A 20,421-nucleotide genomic window follows, 5' to 3' on the forward strand; every position below is an offset into this window, starting at 1 on the left:
GCCCCGAGCGAAGCGGCCCGACCCAACGCCTGGAGAACTACAACTCCCAGCATGCCTTGCCGCGCCCGCCCAGCGCAAGGAACGCCGGGACTCGCAGTCCCCCGCCGCTGCACATGCGCACCGCACCGCGAGTTTTCCCGCCTCTCCGTTGCCCCCTCCCCTTACCTCCCCGCCGGCGCGCAGGGCCCGCATTTTTCCCGCCTTCCGATTGGCCGCCGCCGGGTGCCGGCTGCATCCCCATTGGCCCTCCGCCACGTGCGGCTCATGTTGCTGGGCGCGGCGGCGAGAGGCGCGGCGGCCATGGGAGGGGGTCGGGGCGGGGCGGGCGGGACCGGACCGGACCGGACCGGGCAGGGTGGGCTTGATCGATCGGTCAGTCGATCCGCGGAGGCGTCCGGTCTGGGCCCCCCACGGGCTTCCACGGGCCGGCCTTTCCTCTCCCGGCTGCAGAAGAAACAGTAAGGGCAAGCGTCCTTCCCTCTAGGCCGTACTTGCGGTCGGTAACGGGGCGGGGGGCGTCGGTTCCGTCGCCGGGAAGGGCTTCCCCAGGCCTTGGACTCTGTCAGGCCGGCGGAGTGGCTGCAACGGGCCCAGATGGGCGTGGATCTGGCCCCCTCGCGCACGTGTATGTCTGGTGTCACATCCTGCTCTCATGTCGCAGTTAATTGGGAAAAAATGTTGCGGTGCTGTGAAGAAGTCTCGTCTTTTAGCAACGTGGGGAGATGAGGGGGTCTCAGCGCTGCGTGACCCCAAGCCCTGGGTAGACCATGGAAACGGAGCATCAGATCGTCGTCGGGAAGGGCGCTGGAGGCGGGAGGCTTGGCTTGGCTGTGTTTCATGCCGCGCAGTTTATCGTTAGTGGTAGATTAGGTTTTCATCAGTACTTATGGATGGCATCCGTCAGGCAAGGGGATGATTTCAAACTCCTTAATTTCCTAGGGTAAAATGCACTGGAGTGCCCTTGTCAGTCACCCTGAACTTCCCCTTTGTGCCTGTCCACTGCAGGATTCCTTTTTCTTCTCTTACATATTAATTCAGTATAAATAAATGTTGCGTTGCAGCTTTTGATGGAGACAGCTGGAGACTGTAGCAAGCCACATACCAGAGTGAGTCCCAGTCCCTTGACGCACCTGCGAGAGGTGGAGCTCCACCTGGCAAAGCCACGCTTGTTGCAGGCACGCCACCGGGCTTCGCTGGCAAGACTCTTCAGCAGCTTGAGGGAAGCGGTTTTATCCCAGTCACGCAACTCGTCCTCAAAGGTGCGAAGCAGTGACTGTATTTCTTTATGTATACATGCATATGTTTAAATTTAACCAGGTTTATTAGGATGACCACTGTATCTTTACAGGTGCCAGTGTGTGTGTAATTTCACTGTGTGCAGTTTTCCTGGATCCTTTTTACTTTAAAGCTGCCGGCTCAGCATAAGCAAATTGTTCACTTTGTAATCTCTGGCTCATGGGTTTATCATGTGCCTTATCCGCCCTTTTTTTACAGGGTTTTTGCAGCTTGTTTATAGCTTTGCAGCTTCTTTATAGTGTTCTGGAAACAAACCAAGGGATCCCATGATGAAGTTATCTTGGTTTCTTAGCATTTTGCCATTAATTCCGAATAGTGAGTTTACAGACAGAAGAAATGATAGGGGAGGGAATAATTGATTCAGGTTTATGAGGTGCACTATGTCTTCAAGACACTCTGGAAAAATAAGTCAGGAAAAAACCAGCCACCAGGACTGTTTATTGGTCTCTACTAAACTAAGAAACTATTTAATCAAACCAAAATTGTTTATAAAGATGAAATTGACCCAAAATGCTACTGAAAAGATGGATATTAGCATGCTCAAGGCAGAGGAATAAACATCAGGAATCCTTTTATCCTCAACTATGCCACCGGTTCATTTAGTTAGATTGATTACTTTCAGTTTTCCAGTTTGTAAAATGGAGAGGGTAATGACTGTTTAGGACAGGAATTGTCCTCGTAAAGGGCTTTGAGGCTCTGAACACACAAAATACTGCTCTCTGGGGCTTGTCTGAGTCCCTTACCTCTCATGCAATTTGAGGTAAAAGTTTAGTTTGCCGTGTTCTGAACAAGATGCAAGTTATGCTGAGCTCACCCTGATCTCAGAAGCCAAGACTAAACAGATACTTGTTTTGTCTAGTCTAAGGGGACTGCCTTCACATACCAATTCTTAAAATTGTTTTTTCATAGTATCGTGTGCCCCTTGTATGACTTTGGGCACCAAGGAATTTCAATATCTTCAAGAGCCTAAATACAGAAATTCACTCATAATCCCAGTGCTTTGTGTCTGGCTAAAATATCCAGTGTGAAAGCTCTGCAAGGTAGGCATCCTTTCTAAGGTGACTCTGGACGGTCTCACGGATCACATAAATATTGAAATACTTTTGAGATGTCTATGTTTAAATGCATCTGCCATAAGTTCTCAGTTACGCTTTCTATACATGATGAAGGAATGATGTGCAGCAGTGAAGTTATTCCAGTGTACGTCAGTGTAGCTGACAGTAAAACATGACAAAGGCTTCTCCTAGTAAAATTCTCATGGGAAATGATTAGTAAAGTCTTATGCCAAAGGTTGGTAGACATCCAACAAGACTTCACAGCGTAGTATTTCTGGACATGCTCCAAGAAGAGAACGATCCAAACAAGACCAGCTGCTGATGAAAGAAGATCAGAGTTAAGTTAAGCAAATGTCTGTGTGACTACGTGTTATGTGTATGTATGTATTGCATAATATACATCCAAATATTTATATTCTATATTTAAGTTTGCTCTGGTATTAGTTCTTTCCTTTTTTCATATGGATAAGGGTAGCTGGTGACAAAACAGTTGTTTTCGCAGAGACATCGAGATAATGGAAGGTCAAAGTTCAGGAAAAGCGAAGGAAACAACCAAGGCATTTTAAAACATGAATCTAGTCAGAGCAGAGAGCAATCAGTTCTGATTTCTTCTTATGTTTAGTATCAGGTTTTGCGTAAAGCTGAGAAATCTATCCCAAAGCTGGAGCGAACCTTGGGTTCTTTGCTGAAGATGAAAGGTACTGTATGCGAGTATTTGCCTTGGACAGAGAGTGCCTGGACTTGTTTTTCATTTATTTGTTAAATAGGGATGGATAAGTACGTGGTTCAGCCCAATAAAGCATTAGAGCCAACTGTGGCTTTATTTTGTAGCAGTGAACAAGGGATAGCAAGAAAGTCTCGACCTACTAAGCACTGCACCTCAGAAATCCCCCTCTGACTCTCAGTCATTCCTATCCCCTCCCCGGCGCAGGTGAAGGAAGGAAACAAGTAATTCCTGCTATCCCATGGCACCAGGCACTTCAGGCAGAGTGCCCTTGTCACCCTGCTGCCGATTTGCCCCCCAGTAGGTGTGGGGCTGGCGTGGGTCCCCAGGCTGCATGTGTGGGGTCACATTGTGCTTCTCCCGGCCGCAGCGACATGGCACAGTGGGAGTCACAGCCGTCACGAACACCCAGCGTTGTGCGTTCAGCACAGCCAGAGCGTAAACTTCAGCAGGCTCTGGTGTGAGGTGAAGGAGAAGGACAGAGAAGCTGCCGTGGGTTTCCTAGCAGAGGAAATGGAAGCCCCTAGTTAAGAATACAGTGCAACAGAAATGGGTAAAAGAGATGCTGTGGTTTTGTTTTCTTTTCAACTTGGCGGGTTGTCTTCATGCACTCCTCTGTTACCGCCTGCAACACTGGGTCAGAGAATCATAGAATGGGTTGGAAGGGACCTTAAAGATCATCGAGTTCCAACCCCCCTGCCATGGGCAGGGACACCTCCACTAGAGCAGGTTGCTCAAAGCCCCATCCAGCCTGGCCTAGCACGTGCTGTCAGCAGCTGAGGGGGCTCCGGCTGCGGGGTTTCACACCCTCGCCAGCGTGCCCTCTGGTCACTGATGCTGGCCACTGCCGCCAGTGGCCGCTAGTAGGATGAGGGGCTGATGGGGTAGAGTGTTTGACATATTTTTAGGTCACTTCAAGTGTCCATATTACTGGCAGCTAGAAAAAAAAGGCATTGCTATTCCTGCAACTTGCACCTCCGATAATTGGCATCAATTACAAGTCCCAGTGCTTAAAAGGAACAGTCTCCTCTGAACCCACATCCTTGGTTAACTCGTAGAAGTCAGCCATGGGTAGAGGAATAGTTTGACAGAGCAAATTTGAAGGGATCACAAGCAGTGAGGCGGGTTGAGGGGAGTTTGGAGGTAAGCTTCCCCTTTCATTTACTTGCATATATTGGGAATTCGTGCTGCTTGTGAAACACAGGTTGGTTGTCAGGGGTTTTTACATGCAATTTGCTCATTATATGGCAATCACAAAATGCTGTATTGACTAGTGCTTGCCTGGATTTTGATTATTGGTTGTTTTCACCATCACTTCTGTCAGATCAATGTTAGGAAGAAGGCATTGATTCCAAGTTCCTCAATGATCATAAACTTCCAATAATGCTAGTTCTATTGTAGGGGGGGCAAAAGTTTGTCCTTTTGCATCATTTTTGCCTAATTAAAAGCTGTGGCTCGTGAGGGACCAGTTGTTGAAATTACTCTGTTTGGGGCTGAGAGTGAGAGGGAAGCCAGAAGTGCCACTGATGTTACAGTAACCTTTCTGCTGACAACAGAGTCCTTCAGTCTGGAGGATGGGAACCCGTCCGGCTTGGAGGAAGTCAGGGAGGAATATGTCAAGAGGCACTTCAGCAATCACAGGTAAGGGCTTGTACCAATCAAGGAAAGATGATAAGTTTGCACTTGCTTCTATCCCAGCACCTCTGAACCTCTTTGTCATTGTTACCAAATTTCCAAGCAGAGGCCTTTCATCGTGAGGAAAAGATGGAAGAGATTTCACCTGGACCCCTGTAATCCCGTAAAGTGCATGAACATTCTAGGCATGTTGTCGGTCTCATTTCCAGTCAGTGCTTTCATTTCCTTTCCCTTCTATGTAGCTCATCTCCACCAAGGACTCCTTGTTTGCCTGCAAAGCAAATGGAGGAGGAGAAAGCTGACTTGGGAGGAATGGCCCTGGACTCTGGAGTGACCATGACAAGGGCCTTATTAATCCAGTTAAGAAGTTGTTCATGTGGATTTTTTTCCTGTGTGTTCTTTCCAGCACTGCATCAGCCTTGGAAGCTGTGAGTGAGAGTGACTCTACCGTCTGGTATTTGATTCAATGTGAAAAACAAACAATGGAAGAGGACGGGAAGCCAGAATTTATCCAGTCTTCAGACACTTCATCTCCAGATCTGGTGGAATTTGAACGGTAAGTGTAACCCATGTTGCTTCCAGTTTTTTTAATTTGTTTGCATTAACACCATGCATCTAGTTGCTGCCATTCATGCAGCACTGCCAGAGCCCGCATCTGCCTTGCGGAAGCCTTGTGCCAGCAGCTTTGGCCCTGCTGGTGATGAAGCTGAGCACCTCACAAGTCCCTTATCTGCAGATTGCCTGCAAATGGACTCCCAGCTCTGGCAGGCCTTGGAAAATCCCTGAGGATTTTCCACCTGTCCTCAAGAAAGAGAAAAGATGTTCTTCTAGGTGTGTCAGTCCCTGCGTGGCTACGCTTTACTGATGTTCAAGTGGTTTGCAGAGTAAGATGCACCATAGCTGCTAACAGTAGTGGTTTAACAGGCATAAGAATGTGGAATAAGAGGTGGAATAAGAGGTTCCTCATCCAGAATGATTTATGCAGGTGCATGTCCCCGTGTGCTTGTGGTATCAGTACCACTACCAAGTTGTATCCCTGCAATGGGGTTAGATTTTAGGTTAGATTAATTACTGCACCAGATTAAATTCTCAGAGGTCTAGCTGTTCTGGGGAGATGCAGGAGCCAGAGGTACGCAGATACTTTACCCCACAGTGATGTTCATCCTGCCTTTAATGGCATTGTTATGAGGAGCGTGAGCACTGTTTCTCCTTCCAGAAACAGACCCTTAGCTCCTGGCAGTTTGGAGTACCTTTTTTGTGGGATCAGAGCAGGGTAAGGCTGGATGCGACCAGGGGAGGTCATGTAGTCCTCCGTCTGCAGGCTGCAAAATAGCAGTGGTCTGGAAAATACCAGAAAGCGCTCCTCAAAATGTATGCAACACGGCGGGGAGGAGGGGAACCTAAACACTTACACTTAGAGCTAGTGGGTACCAGTCTGTAACCCCCTTTATGATCAGCCCCTAAGAGCCTGGCACAGGATCTGAAAATCAAAAACCATGTTCTCATGTCAGTGGTCCATGTATTTTAATCGGGGATTGTAATGGTAAAATTACTGGGGGGTTTTCAAAGTTACTGGTATTTTAAGACTGAGTACCTTATCCATCACATTCTTCCCCTTGCTGTCAAACAGCACTATGAGATACTTAGGGGTCATCAATGCTTTTCCGAAAAGATAAATGATCATTTCATTATAAAGAATTGAGAAAGAGATGGATGTCTAATCTATCCTGTACCATCAATCACAGTATATTTTACCCTAACCTTTTGGAGTTAAGAAGATGCGATGCGGGAGACTCCACAGCTGCAGCTGGCATCCTCTCCCACTGTGTCACCAGCCTAAACAAAAAGTTCCGCAGTTTCTTCTTCTCTTTTGCTTTGAACTGGTGCTTATTTATAAAATTCCCTTGGATTATTGAGTTTTTCATCAAAATGAGACTGCAGTTGTGCCAGCAGATGGCACCAGCCTCCTGCTACTGTTCCTGCTTTTGCTCCTGTGAGACTCAGAGACGGCTGTAGTAAAGTATCATTTACAAGACCTTGAAATGTGCTGAATCAAGATTTTCTGGGGGAAGTAAGCTCTACTTCATCAAAGACTGCCCTACAGAGCCATAAACTCCTGACTTTCCCCTTCCTCACTGACAAGGTAGACCAGGGCCTGTACTGTGTGGACTCTGGCATTTATCCTGCAGTCTTCTGGCAGACCACAGTTGGTCCATAGCTGTTTCTTTTATAAGAAAGCTGATCTTTTATAACAGGCATAAAACAATAGGGACTCTTCAGCAAAGAAAATAATAGCCTTTTGGTGGTTGTCTAATCATGGTATTTGGGCAGCATCAGAAATGCTTTGAGCTTCAACGGGCTGGGTTTTTTCCATGTCCAGCAGCGGGAGCTACAATGGTAGGACCACACAGTACTCTGTCCAGTGCAAAATGTGGTTGTCTCCTTCCAGCTGGGAAGAAAATAGTTGAGTCGTGGTTCAAGCTTAATTTCTTTAGCAAATCAGTCTAATGGTGAATCATGTTCTTCTCTCTGAGAAGTTCCAGATCCTTTGCTTGGAGCTGGACGTTCAGAATCCTTGGTAAGGACAATACTTTACATGAGAACACTTATTCCCCTTATGGTACTTTGTCTCCAGCAATGGTGGAAAATACTCCAGAGTACGGAAACTGGAGTTTAAATATCTTTATCCTTGTGTGCAGAGTTATCTTAAGATTTTCAATGTTGGTTTGCTGGTACAAATATTAAAAAAAGAAAAAAAAAAAGACAACTCTTTGAGTTACTTTCTCATGCAATACTGTTCAGTTAATCCGGAAATGTGCTTATTTGGGACATATTCCAAGGAATCATTTTGAGCCCAAACTTAGTAACAATGACTGCTTTTTATAGAACTCTTGGTTTGTACTCTTTTGGTCTTGTTATTTTAATCTGAGAAGCTCTAAACATTTAATTAACGTCAAATAACCTTCAGTGCTGCTTTCCAGTAGACATTATTATCCCTGGTTCACTGTGCCACACAGTGCTAACAGAAGAAGTGGGCTCGTTCTGAGATTTAGTCACTAGGTTGAAATTATGGCACTTATGTTCCATTACCAGTTTCACCAGAGACTGCATAGAAGTCAGTGTTAAGAATGTGTTTCCTCAGGTGTAAAGCTGAGGAAATCGAGCTCCCATGCTTATTTAAGTCAGAGCATCCTGGCCTGGGGGTGGTCTTTTTCTATCTGTATGTATAGTACCTAATACATCAGGATATGACCTCAGCCAAGGCTTTTAAGCGTAGTGCAATGCCAGTAAAACTATAAAAAGTGACTTGCAGTGTAAAAGCCTCAGGATACAAAGGCAAGTAACTCAAAATTTATTAAATGCCAGAATGAGGTTTGCCTGTGCAACAAGTAGAGCCTGCAGCGCCTGGAGCTTCTGTTGTGAGGCAGTCCTGCTGAGGCTGGGGCTGGAGCCTGCCTTTTGCAGATGAAATCTTGGCAGGACAGAGTTGCTAAAATCTTCAAACAGCATTGGGCAACCTTCAGTAATTGTACGAAGCCTTAGGGGAGGGGAGTCAGTGAAGTAGTTGTGAATCAGAGGTACTCCCCAGTCTCCTGCTGATTTACAGTAGAATGGGTGCCTCATAGACTGCTCTTAAGAGATGCTCCCTTTCCTTTCATTACAGATACCTGTATTTTTATAAGCACACAGTGGACCTGTTGATAGAGCATGAAATTGTTTGTACTGAGGAGGTGCCTCTTCCCGAGGTCTCCACAGCTGTTTCCCACCTCTGGCAAGAGCTTTCTGAAGAAAGGAGAGACAGCATCTTGCAGTACTGTAGCCAGAGAGATTTCTTCGAGGACCCTAAGGCTGCTTGCCAAGAGCCGGCGTGCACTGAAGGTAGTGTGAGGGACAGCCAAGGTAACAGTGAGGAAGCCAGTGGTTCCTCGGCCTCCACACCAGAGGAAGTAAGTGCTGAGTTACACACATCATCTGCCTCTGAAACTCCAAGCCTTCAGTTGTTAGTTGACTCTGCAGCTTTTAATTGGAAACATACAGTAGTTGTAACTAAGCTTTCCCAAGACCACTTGAATGCATAAGTGGAGACAATAAGCAGTCTTTGAGTAAATGACACAGCAACTTACTTTGGTAAGTTACACAGCAAGCTATAGGAGTGCAGTTGTAGTAATCCTGCTAGTCTCCACTGACCTGGAGAGTTTCTGTGCTAAGTAACAGTTAAATTTGCTCTAACTTGCTGCAGGGGGAGGGGGGAAGATCAAGAATTATACAGTTACTGTGCTCTGCAAACTCTCCAAGGAGCACAGATGAGCTATATCCAGAAGAAATACAGAGTTTGCCAAGGCCTGCTGTGATTTGGGATGGGTGTGGGTTTTTTGGTTTTTTTTCATCGAAGTACTTGGTAGCAAAGAGAAAGTATTTGTAGACCAGTTCTAGTGATACAGGGCTAATGACTGCCTGTGCCATGCACCTCTGCAGAGCCAAGAAGTCGTAGACCAGGGCAGTTGGGAAAAAGAGACGAAATAACAGCCAACTCTTCGTAAGCTGGTCCTGAAGCACTGATTACTTAAGCAACTAGCTGCTCAAAGACACGTGTAATTTTATTAGCTGCCAGGGAGGGACAGGTGTCCACCTTAAGCATACAAGTAATTGCTTTGACAAGTTCTTTTTGAGCCTCAGGACACAACTCATGTTGCTGACCTCCTTAGGAAGTGTCCTGGGGATGTGGCATGTACAGTACTTTCTGGCACAGCAAATGTGTGAACTGCATTATGGCAGAGTGAACTAACGGTCTGTCACAGGGTGCGTCCAAACTCCTTCCTAAGCCAGGTCGCACACTGGAATCCGATGTGGGGAGACTGGCTGGTACAGCTGAGATGTCTAGCCATAAGCAGGAGCCCACAGCCAAGTCTCTAAAGCACTGGTACAATTAATGTTTTTTTTTACTGATTTTGATGAAGATGTAATGTTAAGTCTTCATTCCTAGAGGTTGAAGCATAGGCATAAGGGAATGGACTAACCTTGTGTTCCTAGTCATGAAATACAGTTATTCCTTATTATTCTTATCTCTACAAAAGCCTCATGGTTTACTCTAGCCGTAAACGTACCTGTTAAATGGAAAGAAACAAAACCATGCTTTTAAAGACTTAATTATTAAAAATGATGTCCTAGGTAAAACTTTTAAATGGCTGGATATGTTGACATCTCAAGTGTTTTCTCTAATAGGTAATGTTTGAAGATGCGTTTGATGTTGCTGCTGGTTTTCTTGACAGAAGTGAGACTCAGGGAATGTCTATCCAGAGGTAAATTACAAAATGACCCATTGCTGGACAGAATAAGTTAATAGCCCACTTGCTGTGGAGTAAGGCAATAGCCTACCTTCCTTTTTTTTGTGCCTAATTTTTTAGTAAATGGTTAGAATAGCAGCCTTTAGCAAATGTGCTCACAATAATACTGTCTCTTAAGGTGCAAAAGTGAAATGATTAATAGGCATTTAGGGCAGAATTAGTAAGAATCACTTATTAAGAGCACCCCATCACTTCAGGATAACTGGGGCCCTTCTGATTTTCCTCACCACTCTGCATAGCTTTCCACTTTTTCAAATTACAGTATTTATAATGTCTTCTTTTTCTCTCCCACTGACCAGGTCTATGAGGACCATAAGGGCATTCCCTGGATAAGTCAGCTAATCATAAACTGTACTCTCATTTAGTGAGACAAATATGATCATTTTTAAACATTGTCTCCCTTGTTTTTTTCAAGTACCCTAATTCAATCATAAGGAGGTGATCAAGCTAAAGTGTGGTTGACCTGAGCAATTATCAAAGAAACACAAGACCTATTAAATAATAACATCTCTTTCCTCTGCAGGTCAGATGAGTTACCTAAAAGAGAACATGTCAGATACAAAGCTGGCACTGCCTTTGATTTTTCCCAGTAGACCAAAGAAAGAAAAGAGTTGCTTTCCTCAAGAGGAAAATCACATTATGACTCATCTTTTATGAATTCTTGCTATTTAGTCTTTGTTAGGATTGTTTCCCTTTGCAAGTAGTGGTTTTAACCTGTTTTTTTAAATCCCCTTTTCTACTTATTTTTCCATATTTAGAGAGTTCTTTAGTGTGAATCTCTTTCTGTCTTTTACTGCCATTCCACCTTGCACTTCCAGAACAGAATGAATGGAAATCAAGTTGTTTTGGCTGTTGATCAGAATATGCTTGAATACGTAATAGAGCTTAACAAATACATTTCCATTAAATAACATTTATTAGGTCACAATTGCTGTTTGCTTTTAAAATAAGATTAAGTATTCCTTAATACCGCAATGTATGGCCATCATCTTTGCAGTCTGTTATAGGTTGCAAATTAGATTAGTATTCTAGTAGGCAACACTTATCCTGTTCCCTTCCTTCCCTGTCACTCTGTGCCTTATAAATCTGGACAGAGACGTGACGGCAGAACTTTGTAAAATCCTGGGGAGAATATAGAGGTGAGGTCCAGAATGAACATCTTAGCTTTTTGCCAATGTTATCTGAGTACAAACCTGCCAGTGACAGCTAATATGTCATTTCATGGCCACATGTTACTGCACGCTCAAGAACTTTACCAAAGAAGTCAAAGCTGTTCCTCTGAAGAGCCCTACAAAATACACTCCCAAGAAACTATTGTTGCTCTCTGTTATATTGGATATATACTTTTCCCCAAAACAGTGTTACTGCTGCTCTCATCTTTCAGTGGATCTCTTTTTGTGATACTGGTTTCTTGTGTTGCTCTTCTCTGTTGTTACATATGTTCTTTGCATTTGTTAGACAATATCTCGCCAATACATCCACCTCCACTCCTTCCTGTCTTGCTTGGCTATTGTCTTTAATATCAAAATCACCTTGAAAAATTTTGAATCTTTTTTAGTTCGTAAGTAAAAAGTGGAGGAGAGAAAGTAAGTAGGAGGAGAAATGAAGGAGCAGGAAATTAAATATAGTATTTTGTTCCATTTTCAGTTCAGCATTTGCAAGCTGCACTTCTGAAAATCCAGAGGATCACCACAGACTATATATGCAAATCACTGACTTCCTAAAAGGCCTCTTCTTTGCTAATACACAGTTTTGCCAGGTAAGCTTTGCCAAAGGATTCCTTATAGAAGGAGCAATTTATTTCTGTCATTGTCAGAAAGGGATTTCTGTTTTCTGCACTTCTGATCATATTGTCCAGAATCATTACAAATAAGAATTTAGGGTTCATCAATTCAGATGTGTCATTCCAAAAGGTCAGTAGGATTGCCTATGTAAGAGGCAAAGTCTAAGGGGTTGTTATTGCTTACGGTATTACTCAAAATGGCAAATGACATGAGGAATTTAATTTTTTTTTATTGTTTGTATGAAATTTCCATGTGGAAAAGCTTGAGTGATCTCACCTGAGCAGGTGAAACTCACTCTGCAGTTCCCCATTAACCCCCAGCCACTTCATTCTGAGCTCAGTAGGACAGTAGGAGCACCTTCTGCTTCTCTGGGTGACAGGTGCCCTATCCTGACCCATCTGATGGCAGGCCTTAGAAGTAAGATATTTGTGTTCTTGAAAGAGCTGATAAACAGCTGCTGAGCTGCCTCTTGACCTCAGCCTGCTGTTGCAGATTCCCTGAGCCAGAAGTCATTGTGTTTGCAGTGTTCTTCCTCCCCGTCTTGCCCTCCTGCCAAGGAGGCGGCTTAGAGATTGCACGTGGGGAGAGGACCGAAAGGGAGATGTCCCTCAGCCAGAGCATGCCTGGTTGGGCTCAGAGTCAATTGTACCTCCACAGTAGCCACTGTTTTGCTATTTCCTATCATCTAGTTTCCACCCAGTCTCTGTTACTTGAGCAGGTGCTTTGTGATGAGGGGTAATTGGGACAGAAAACAAAACGGAAATTAGTGTTCCTCCACTATCTCAATCTATCACAGTGACTGCTGCGTGCCATTTGGTTCCCCCCATCTCATGGAGACCGTAGCACTAGAAGAGGTGCAGGGAACGGCAGCAGGCACAGCAAAAGGCGTTAAACAGGAGCTACTAGAGCAGGACTCTTCTGCAAAAAGACTGAGGGGTATGGTGAGATAATTTTGATCCTAAATGGTGTGGACTTGGTACACAGAATGATTATTCATTGTGTCTAACACCAGAAGAACTAGAAAGCACTCAATGAAATGAACAGCCAACCTATTAAAAAAATACTTGCATGTGCAAATTACCAGATTTAACTCCTGGGGCATCAATCCATTGACAATTACTAAATCTGAAGGTCCAGATACAATTTCCAGCTCAGAAGGTCCTCACAGCAGAGTTTGCCATAATGTGGGAGCATATCCTGTGGAACAGAGCACACTGCATGCATAATTCTTGTGCTTTTTGTCTAAACATCTACTCCTGGCTGTTGTCAGAGAGCAGGCACTGATCTACACAGCCCTTTAGTCTGTGAATAGCAATGTTCTTCGTAAGAGCAGAGCTCTTCCTGTGTTTATGTAAATGACCGTGAACTGAGCACATCTAGAAAAGAAAGAAAAGCTTTAGACAAGATAGGGTATTTTCCAGTTTTAAATTTCTTTTATGAACGTCATGCCAGGCAGCATTAGGTGGTCCCATTTTGTCCTTCTGCTTCGCGCTGCATATTTATATGCGAGCCCACGTCCATCTCACAGCTCCCAGATGAGGCAGTTTGAGAAGAGACAGTGTCACTTTAAAAAGGGACCACCTTTTTTTCTTTAAAGCTTTAAAGAAGGACATTTGAAATAAGACTAGGAGAATGGGAATGATGGGAGGACAGACAGCAAAAGAAGCTGAAGTACTGAAAATTGGCAAGTTGACTGAGCTCTGTGGATCCAAAAGGAAATAAAAGGCTGCGTGCACTTCTTTTATGCAGGAACTTTGAGTTGTCTGTGATAAGATAATAAAAAAGGAGTTTGAGCAGAAATCACCCAGGCTAGAGAGTACCGATAGTGGGAAGGTCACAATCTGTTTTGGCTTAGATAACTGCAGTGCAGCACATCTAGAGAGTCCTGCCAAGAGGGAAAAAAATAAATAAATACAACTGACAGTAATTTTTTGTTTTGAGAGCAGAAATTCATCTCTTATATCAAAGCAAACAGATTGAGGCAGTTATGGAAGTGGTTGCAGAGCAGGGGCCAGGAGATGTTCCAGCTAGCTTGAAACACACCAGCTCAGGCAGCAGCACAGGGCTCAGTTTAGGCTACACACCTTACCCCAGAAATTGGGCTACTGAGAGCATTGGAGGCTCCTGGACTTGACAGGGAAAGGAGCCCTTCCTCCTTACCTCATGGGGCTGACTGAACCCCTGCAGAACATTCCCCTTCCCTTGATGATGAAGAGTTGGGTTTGTTCAGCCTGGAGAAGAGAAGGCTCCGGGGAGTCCTTATAGAGGCCTTCCAGTACCTAAAGGGGGCCTACAGGAGAGATGGGGAGGGACTCTTTGTCAGGGAGTGGAGCAATAGGATGAGGGATAATGGTTTTAAACTGAAAGAGGGGAGATTTACATTAGATATTAGGAAGAAATTCTTTACTGTGAGGGTGGTGAGACACTGGAACAGGTTGCCCAGAGAAGTTGTGGATGCTCCATCCCCGGAAGTGTTCAAGGCCAGGCTGGATGGGGTTTTGAGCAACCTGGTCTACCTGGTATAGTGGGAGGTGTCCCTGCCCATGGCAGGGGGGTTGGAACTCAATGATCTTTAAGGTCCCTTCCAACCCAAACCATTCTGTGATTCTATGTAGTACCTGTGCAAGTGCTACAGTAGCCCAGGGGTTTGGGCAGTGCTGGGATAAATTATCCCAAGGATAAAGTGATGTCCTGGTGCACTGTGCACACACCTTGTAGGAGATCTGATCAACACCTATAAATACTTAAAGGGTAGGTGTCAAGAGGATCGAGACAGTCTTTTTTCAGTGGTGCCTAGTGACTGGACAAGAGGTAACGGGCACAGACTTGGAACATAAGAATTTCCATCTAAACATCTGGAATAATCTCTGGAAACATTCAAAACCTAACTGGACGTGTTCCTGTGCAACCTGCTCTAGGTGGACCTGCTCTGGCACAGGGGTTGGACTAGATGATCTCCAGAGGTCCCTTCCAACCCCATATTATTCATTCTGTGATTCTGAGATAGAGAGGTGGGTGTCAGGTACAATACCAAGGCAAGGTATGCGATGTGCACCCGACTGAAATGCGAAAGGCAGCCTGTGGTCACCTTTCCTTTCATCTGCAGAGCTGATGAGGTGACAGGTTTTATTGCTGGTCATTACGCGCCAGTGCTACGTTAGGCCATTGCTGGTTAACTGTCCAGGTACAAAGTACTGTTGTGGGATTGGGTATGGTCACCATTTCGTAGCTGCAGATCCACTGAGGGCAGCTCTTCTTGAGCCGCTGCCCTGGCCCTCGAGGCTGCCCAGGGCATGCACCCCACTGGTGTAAAATGTTTGAGAAAGTCTCAGGCAAGAGGAGGGAGGAAATAATTTGGTCAAGAAAAGAAAGGGCTCTTAAAAGGACAGTGACCCCAAAATGAGAACAGGATCACAGAAGCTAGGTGGTAGAAAAAGATTTGTAGGAATGAGAGTAGTTAAGCAATCGTGTCATTTTTCAAGAGCTGTTGTCTTAAGGTCACATCATAAGAGATGCTTAGCTGCAAAGGCAGTAAAGAGTTAATTTAGGTTGAGGTCCAAAGGTTTTACAATATCCAAGTGAAAGTCAGTGAGTTTTTTTCTAAATAGCACTGCGCACCTTTACATCTTCAAAAGCACACTTTCATTTAAAATTATGGATTTTAGATGAGTCACTGCACAAGCAAGTGGGATTTAGTACTCCTTAAGCTATACGTTTTTTAAACAGCACCTATTTTTAAAAGCAGTCTTGCATCAATGCAGAAGGTGGACTCGATGGACTGCAGGCACGAACACTTTCATCTCCTAGACTTTGATTTCTCAAGAGCCACTTAGTTCTCTGTAAGCTGGCGAAGGAGATGACCCTTTCCTTCTCTTGTTGAAAGAGCAGCAAAGCCTGAAGTCAGTAGAAATTTAGGGCTCAAGGAAGCTCTCTCAGGAAGGGCCTGTTCCATAACCGTATGACCCACTTGCTACCACAATCAGTAACAACAGCTGCCTAAATGATGTCAATAGACACAGGGTGGAGCCCTGGGATTCTAGAGAGAAGTTGGTTGCAAATTTGAGACACTCTTCATCAGGCACCTCAGGCACTTGAGAAGTGCTGGTTGCCGATTGAGAGAGGAAGGGGGGCTCATGGTGCATGAGCTGACACACGCCAGCACTTGACCAACCTGTTGTATATTTGACACACAATCAACTCCTGTGATTTTTTTTTTTTTTTTAATCTTTCTTGACTTGGAGGGGGGGGTTGCATTTCAGGAAGAAGATCTTGCATTTGATTATGAGACTGTGATGCTGAGGTGCACCGAGACCTTCGATGATGAAGATTTCTGAACAGTACCTGTGGTTGCTAATGTTTTGCCAAGCGTTGCTGGCTACACCGGGCACTTGAAGAGACCACCCCTCTTTTGGTGAAGCACCTCTCTGAGCAGAGTGCGGAGGCACTATGTTAAAAGTGGTTTGTTACCGTTGACTTTCCATTCCCTCATCAGTGTTTCTTGATATATCAGTTGAGTAATTTATACTTATCAGTTGAGTTCCAGGTTGTAGATATTTATAAAATCTTAAGAAATACTCTTGTCTATTGGTTTTTAATGTTTAAGCTCACTTCATGAGTAAACTGAGGCACGTACAGTTAGGTGATCTTGCCCAGCATAAGCTGGTGAAGACTTCCAGAGAGGTCACACCAGTAACAGCCTACGCACCCCCATATGAAGGAGATCTCAAACTGCAACCTGCATAAGTCTCAAAGTGCCCTGCAGCCTGGCAGTGATGACTTTCCTGTACAATTTTTCAGCTCAGGCTAACAAGGAAAGAAGGATTTCCTCACAGAGAGTGAGATGAGGTTCTTCCATCTCTTGGATGATGCCAAGGATGTGCATTCCCTGGGCAATGTGGATTTTTGGACATGTCCTGGTTGAAATACACGTACAGAATTTGCAGGGGATCCAAGATCAATTCATTATTTCCTTTAGCTAGTACAAGACATATATATACATAGCTAGAGTAGCAAATGTTTGCATTAAGTGTTCTGCCTGTGTTTTCCCATTCTGTAGTTTTTTGGGGGGGGAAATAGGTTAGTTTTTCTCAGTGTAGAGGCTACTTCTTCTACAAGCTTTTAGCCATAGAAATCTTACAGACTTCTCTCATCTCCAGTTCCATTTGCCACACAACATTTGGTCAGTTTTGTTACATTAATAATTCTTCCATCACGTCCATCTTAATTACTGCATCAGCTGATTTAGTAATTAATTGGTAATACTGGCATGTATCGTAGGACGGCCATGGGAGTAGATAATGTTCAAGGATTGACAAACTTTTCTTATTAGCCTTTCGTCCCCACCCTTTTGAAGGCCAGTGCAGGACAGAAGTTAAACAGCAGAATATTTCATTTTCAAATGACTTTAAGCCTGCCACCTGCCAGAGGAGACAGTTTTGAATGGACACCATAGACTGCATGGATGCATTCCCTTGATCATCGCATGTCAGAGCTTCTGATGCTTCCACCAGGAGAATTTTAGGTTAAGACTGGCCTGAACATCACTGTGAAACAACAGGTGTGTTCAGGTAATGTGAAAATAGTAACTCCAGAAAAAATCTGGAAAATGTAGGCTAGCAAGCTACTGGGGCATGGTGGTGGGGAGGAATTGGTGACAGAAAGTCAGCGGGGTGGGAGGAGGGGAAACTTGAAAGCATCAGTGGAAGTGCGGCCATTGCAGGGCCAATGCAATGCCAGACCAAGCTGAAGGGGACAGAGCGGGACTGGGTCCATCAATTACAGCTGTGCTGCAGCATGGCAGCCCCTCACCTTACAACACAGAGATCATAACGCAGGGCAAACCTACTGCCGAGGTCACGTCTTCTTGTGAGAAAGCTGTGATAATGAGCCTCTGATTAGCTGTTTTAGAGCCTGCACACCTAGGTACAAACACCTACCCATCACCTGGGCCAGAACAGCAGGAGCATCTGCCTGGACTTCCCAATTAGCTGCCTGCCTCTCTGCAGAGCTGCAAGCAGGGTGTCCCCACACCTGGCTGAAGTCAGTAAGTCTCGCTGCTCTCAGGACTCCACAGTAGCACAAAGGGTAGTAGAGTTGACAGGTAGCTGGTTGTTCTCCAGGCAATCCGGAACAGCCCTCAAGTGTTCAGTTTTACTCTTGAGGATCCTCTGCTTTTCATTTATTTTCATTAAGTAGCAAATAAACAGAAGCTGTGTCGCTGCGGCGCAAAGCCAAAGCTGTTTCCAAACCTCTAGTGGCCACACGCAGCTGGGAGGAGTGGTGGCCCCGCAGCCTCACCCCTGCAGACTTTGTTTTAAAATTTGGCAATGTCCCCCTGAGGCAGATAAAAGGGTAATTTATAAATATGTAACAAACACACCAAAGGGGGGAATTTTAAAGGACTTTTAGGAGCCTGAGCTTGAAATAGGGATGTAAACAGCTTCTGAAAAACCACCAAGAGGAGACACAGCTGCCCCGGACCAGTATACCCCACACGGCTCTTTGCACCTCCTGGGCCATCGGATGTGACGGGGTAGCAAATGAGCCTCCAGTGGGGATTCGGGCCCCCTGGTGCCAGGAGCTGTAGAGTCATGCCCGGCTCTGCTCCAGGGAGCTTGCAAGCCAAAAGCAAGATGGGGACACACAGACAGGACAGCAGGCTGGGCGTGCAGGAGGACAGCACAACAGATGAGTGATGTTCTCCATCCTTGGGGTGGGGAAACAAAAAGCCATTTGAAGACTGATCTTTGTAGGAAACCCGTACCAATGTTGGGGTTTTTTAACAAGTCTAAAGCATATATACACCTCTGGCACTTGCCAGCATCCTAACGTGTCGTACAAGGAGAAGCAAAAAGATAGCGCTGCAGCCTCCACAGAGCTGACACAAAACCAGTAGAATTACCGAGGGTTCTCTGTTCGTGCTTCCCACCTCGCTTTTTCCATGTGAGGATCCCAACTGTAGTGCCGAAGGAAAAAGTCTCACATGGAAGAGGGAGCATCTGAAGGCTAGGTTTTGGCCCTCATGGTGTTGCTGGTGTACCTTGTGCATTAGCTGTGTATCCTGTTCCCAGCTAAACCACTCCTCCAGTGTGTGGTGGGTCTGGCCAGCAGCAGCTTGGCAGCTTCAGTACTGGATACAGGAACAGGGTGATGACTAACAACTTGTTTTCACACATGCGCTACAGCACAACAAAATTCGAGAGGCCTGATGAGTAAGACCATGGGTTTGGCTTCTAGATCCCCTGGGAGCATCAGCTGGCTCTAAATGAGCTTAGAGATGTAGTCCTGGTTGTGGAGGATGAAGAAGATACCAGAGCTGAGATGCCTGGGACTAGTCATCTCTGTAAAATCGGGGTGGGGGGTGGGGGGAACAGATAAACATGCAAATCATTTTTTCTCCCAAAGACATAAACCTTACAGTCTTCAGTGAAGGCACCTCAACCTGCCAGTAGCAACAATTCATAACATATTTTTTTCTTCCATTAAGATCCCAACATTCACACAATTGATCTAAGATGCCAATATGCCCCAAATTGATAAAAACAAGCCACGTAACGCTGCAGCTGCAGGATGGGACTAAAGAGCAGGACTGTAATAGGCATGAGGAAAGAGGCTTTTCACTGAAATCACCCAAGTTTTGTTCAGTCTTGAGATGGGAGGGTGAAGGGGACATCATATCACAGCCTTCAGCTGTCCAATGGAGGGTAGGAAGAAGATGGGGTCAGACTTTTCTCAGGGGAACAGTGGCGGGACAAGAGGCAACGGACACAAGGTGAAGCATTAGAAATTCCAGTTAGACACAAGGGAAAACGCTTTTCACCATGAGGATGGTAAGATGCTGGAACAGGCTGCCCCAAGAGGCTATGGCTCTCCATCCATAGCTCAGCTGGACACAATCCTCTGCAAGCTGGTCTAACAGGACCTCCAGAGGTCCCTTCCAACTGAATTACTCTGTGGTTCTTTGAATACTACCTGCCACTCGCTATGGCAGTCACCCTGAGAAATATTAGACTGTACATTTTATTTACTTTTCTCCCAAAATATCTAAGTATCTCAATGCAGGAAACACAAGTTTATGCTACAGCAAGAATGTTATTACACATCACTGGCAACCAGCACCACGTGCAATCGCATTACATATGGCCATATAGGTTAAGGCTGTTTCTGCTGATAATGGAAAAGAGCAAGAATCTGCAAACCATTTTCCAGAGAAGTGGTTGTCACCACACAGTCACCACACCAGACCAAACAGGCGTGGTGAGGGGGGGGACACAGGACATAGCAGTAGGAGGGATGCATCAGATTGCGAGCAGAAGAGTTTTATCCTTCACCTTTGATGATGATTCCTTCATCTTTGTAGGGTTTGGTGCCCTGGGGAAGCTGACTCCCCTGAAACTGCTCCCAGCACCCCAGATGGGATTAATTTCAGTGAAGCCGGGTTTTTCTGTTAGGCCAAGAACCTACATAAGGTCTCTAGACTCCCTCTGTGGTCTAAGGTGGGAGAGGCACATTCAGAAGACAATCCATGCCATTAACCTTAGATGCCTCTCTTACAACAACATTCATTTGACTGACTTTAAATT

The 20,421-nt window shown here is 45.2% G+C and overlaps 1 protein-coding gene across 1 annotated transcript; it reads left to right on the plus strand.

Moving 5' to 3' along the window:
* Positions 1-1,067: 1,067 nt before the first annotated feature.
* On the plus strand, positions 1,068-16,173 carry STRA8 (stimulated by retinoic acid 8). Its single transcript, XM_074144254.1, has 8 exons — positions 1,068-1,259; positions 2,974-3,049; positions 4,632-4,716; positions 5,117-5,266; positions 8,375-8,657; positions 9,934-10,010; positions 11,703-11,814; positions 16,099-16,173. Exons 1-8 carry the CDS (start codon positions 1,068-1,070, stop codon positions 16,171-16,173), a joined length of 1,050 nt encoding a protein of 349 aa, XP_074000355.1.
* Positions 16,174-20,421: the final 4,248 nt, after the last annotated feature.

Source organism: Numenius arquata, chromosome 2, assembly GCF_964106895.1.
Source record: "Numenius arquata chromosome 2, bNumArq3.hap1.1, whole genome shotgun sequence".
Lineage (NCBI taxonomy): Eukaryota > Metazoa > Chordata > Aves > Charadriiformes > Scolopacidae > Numenius > Numenius arquata.

Excerpts from the sequence above, each read along its gene's own strand:
- STRA8 (XM_074144254.1), top strand. The coding sequence starts at position 1,068 with ATGGAGACAGCTGGAGACTGTAGCAAGCCACATACCAGAGTGAGTCCC. Across the intron at positions 1,260-2,973 it reads CACGCAACTCGTCCTCAAAG|TATCAGGTTTTGCGTAAAGC; the intron begins GTGCGAAGCAGT and ends TCTTATGTTTAG. Across the intron at positions 11,815-16,098 it reads CTAATACACAGTTTTGCCAG|GAAGAAGATCTTGCATTTGA; the intron begins GTAAGCTTTGCC and ends GTTGCATTTCAG.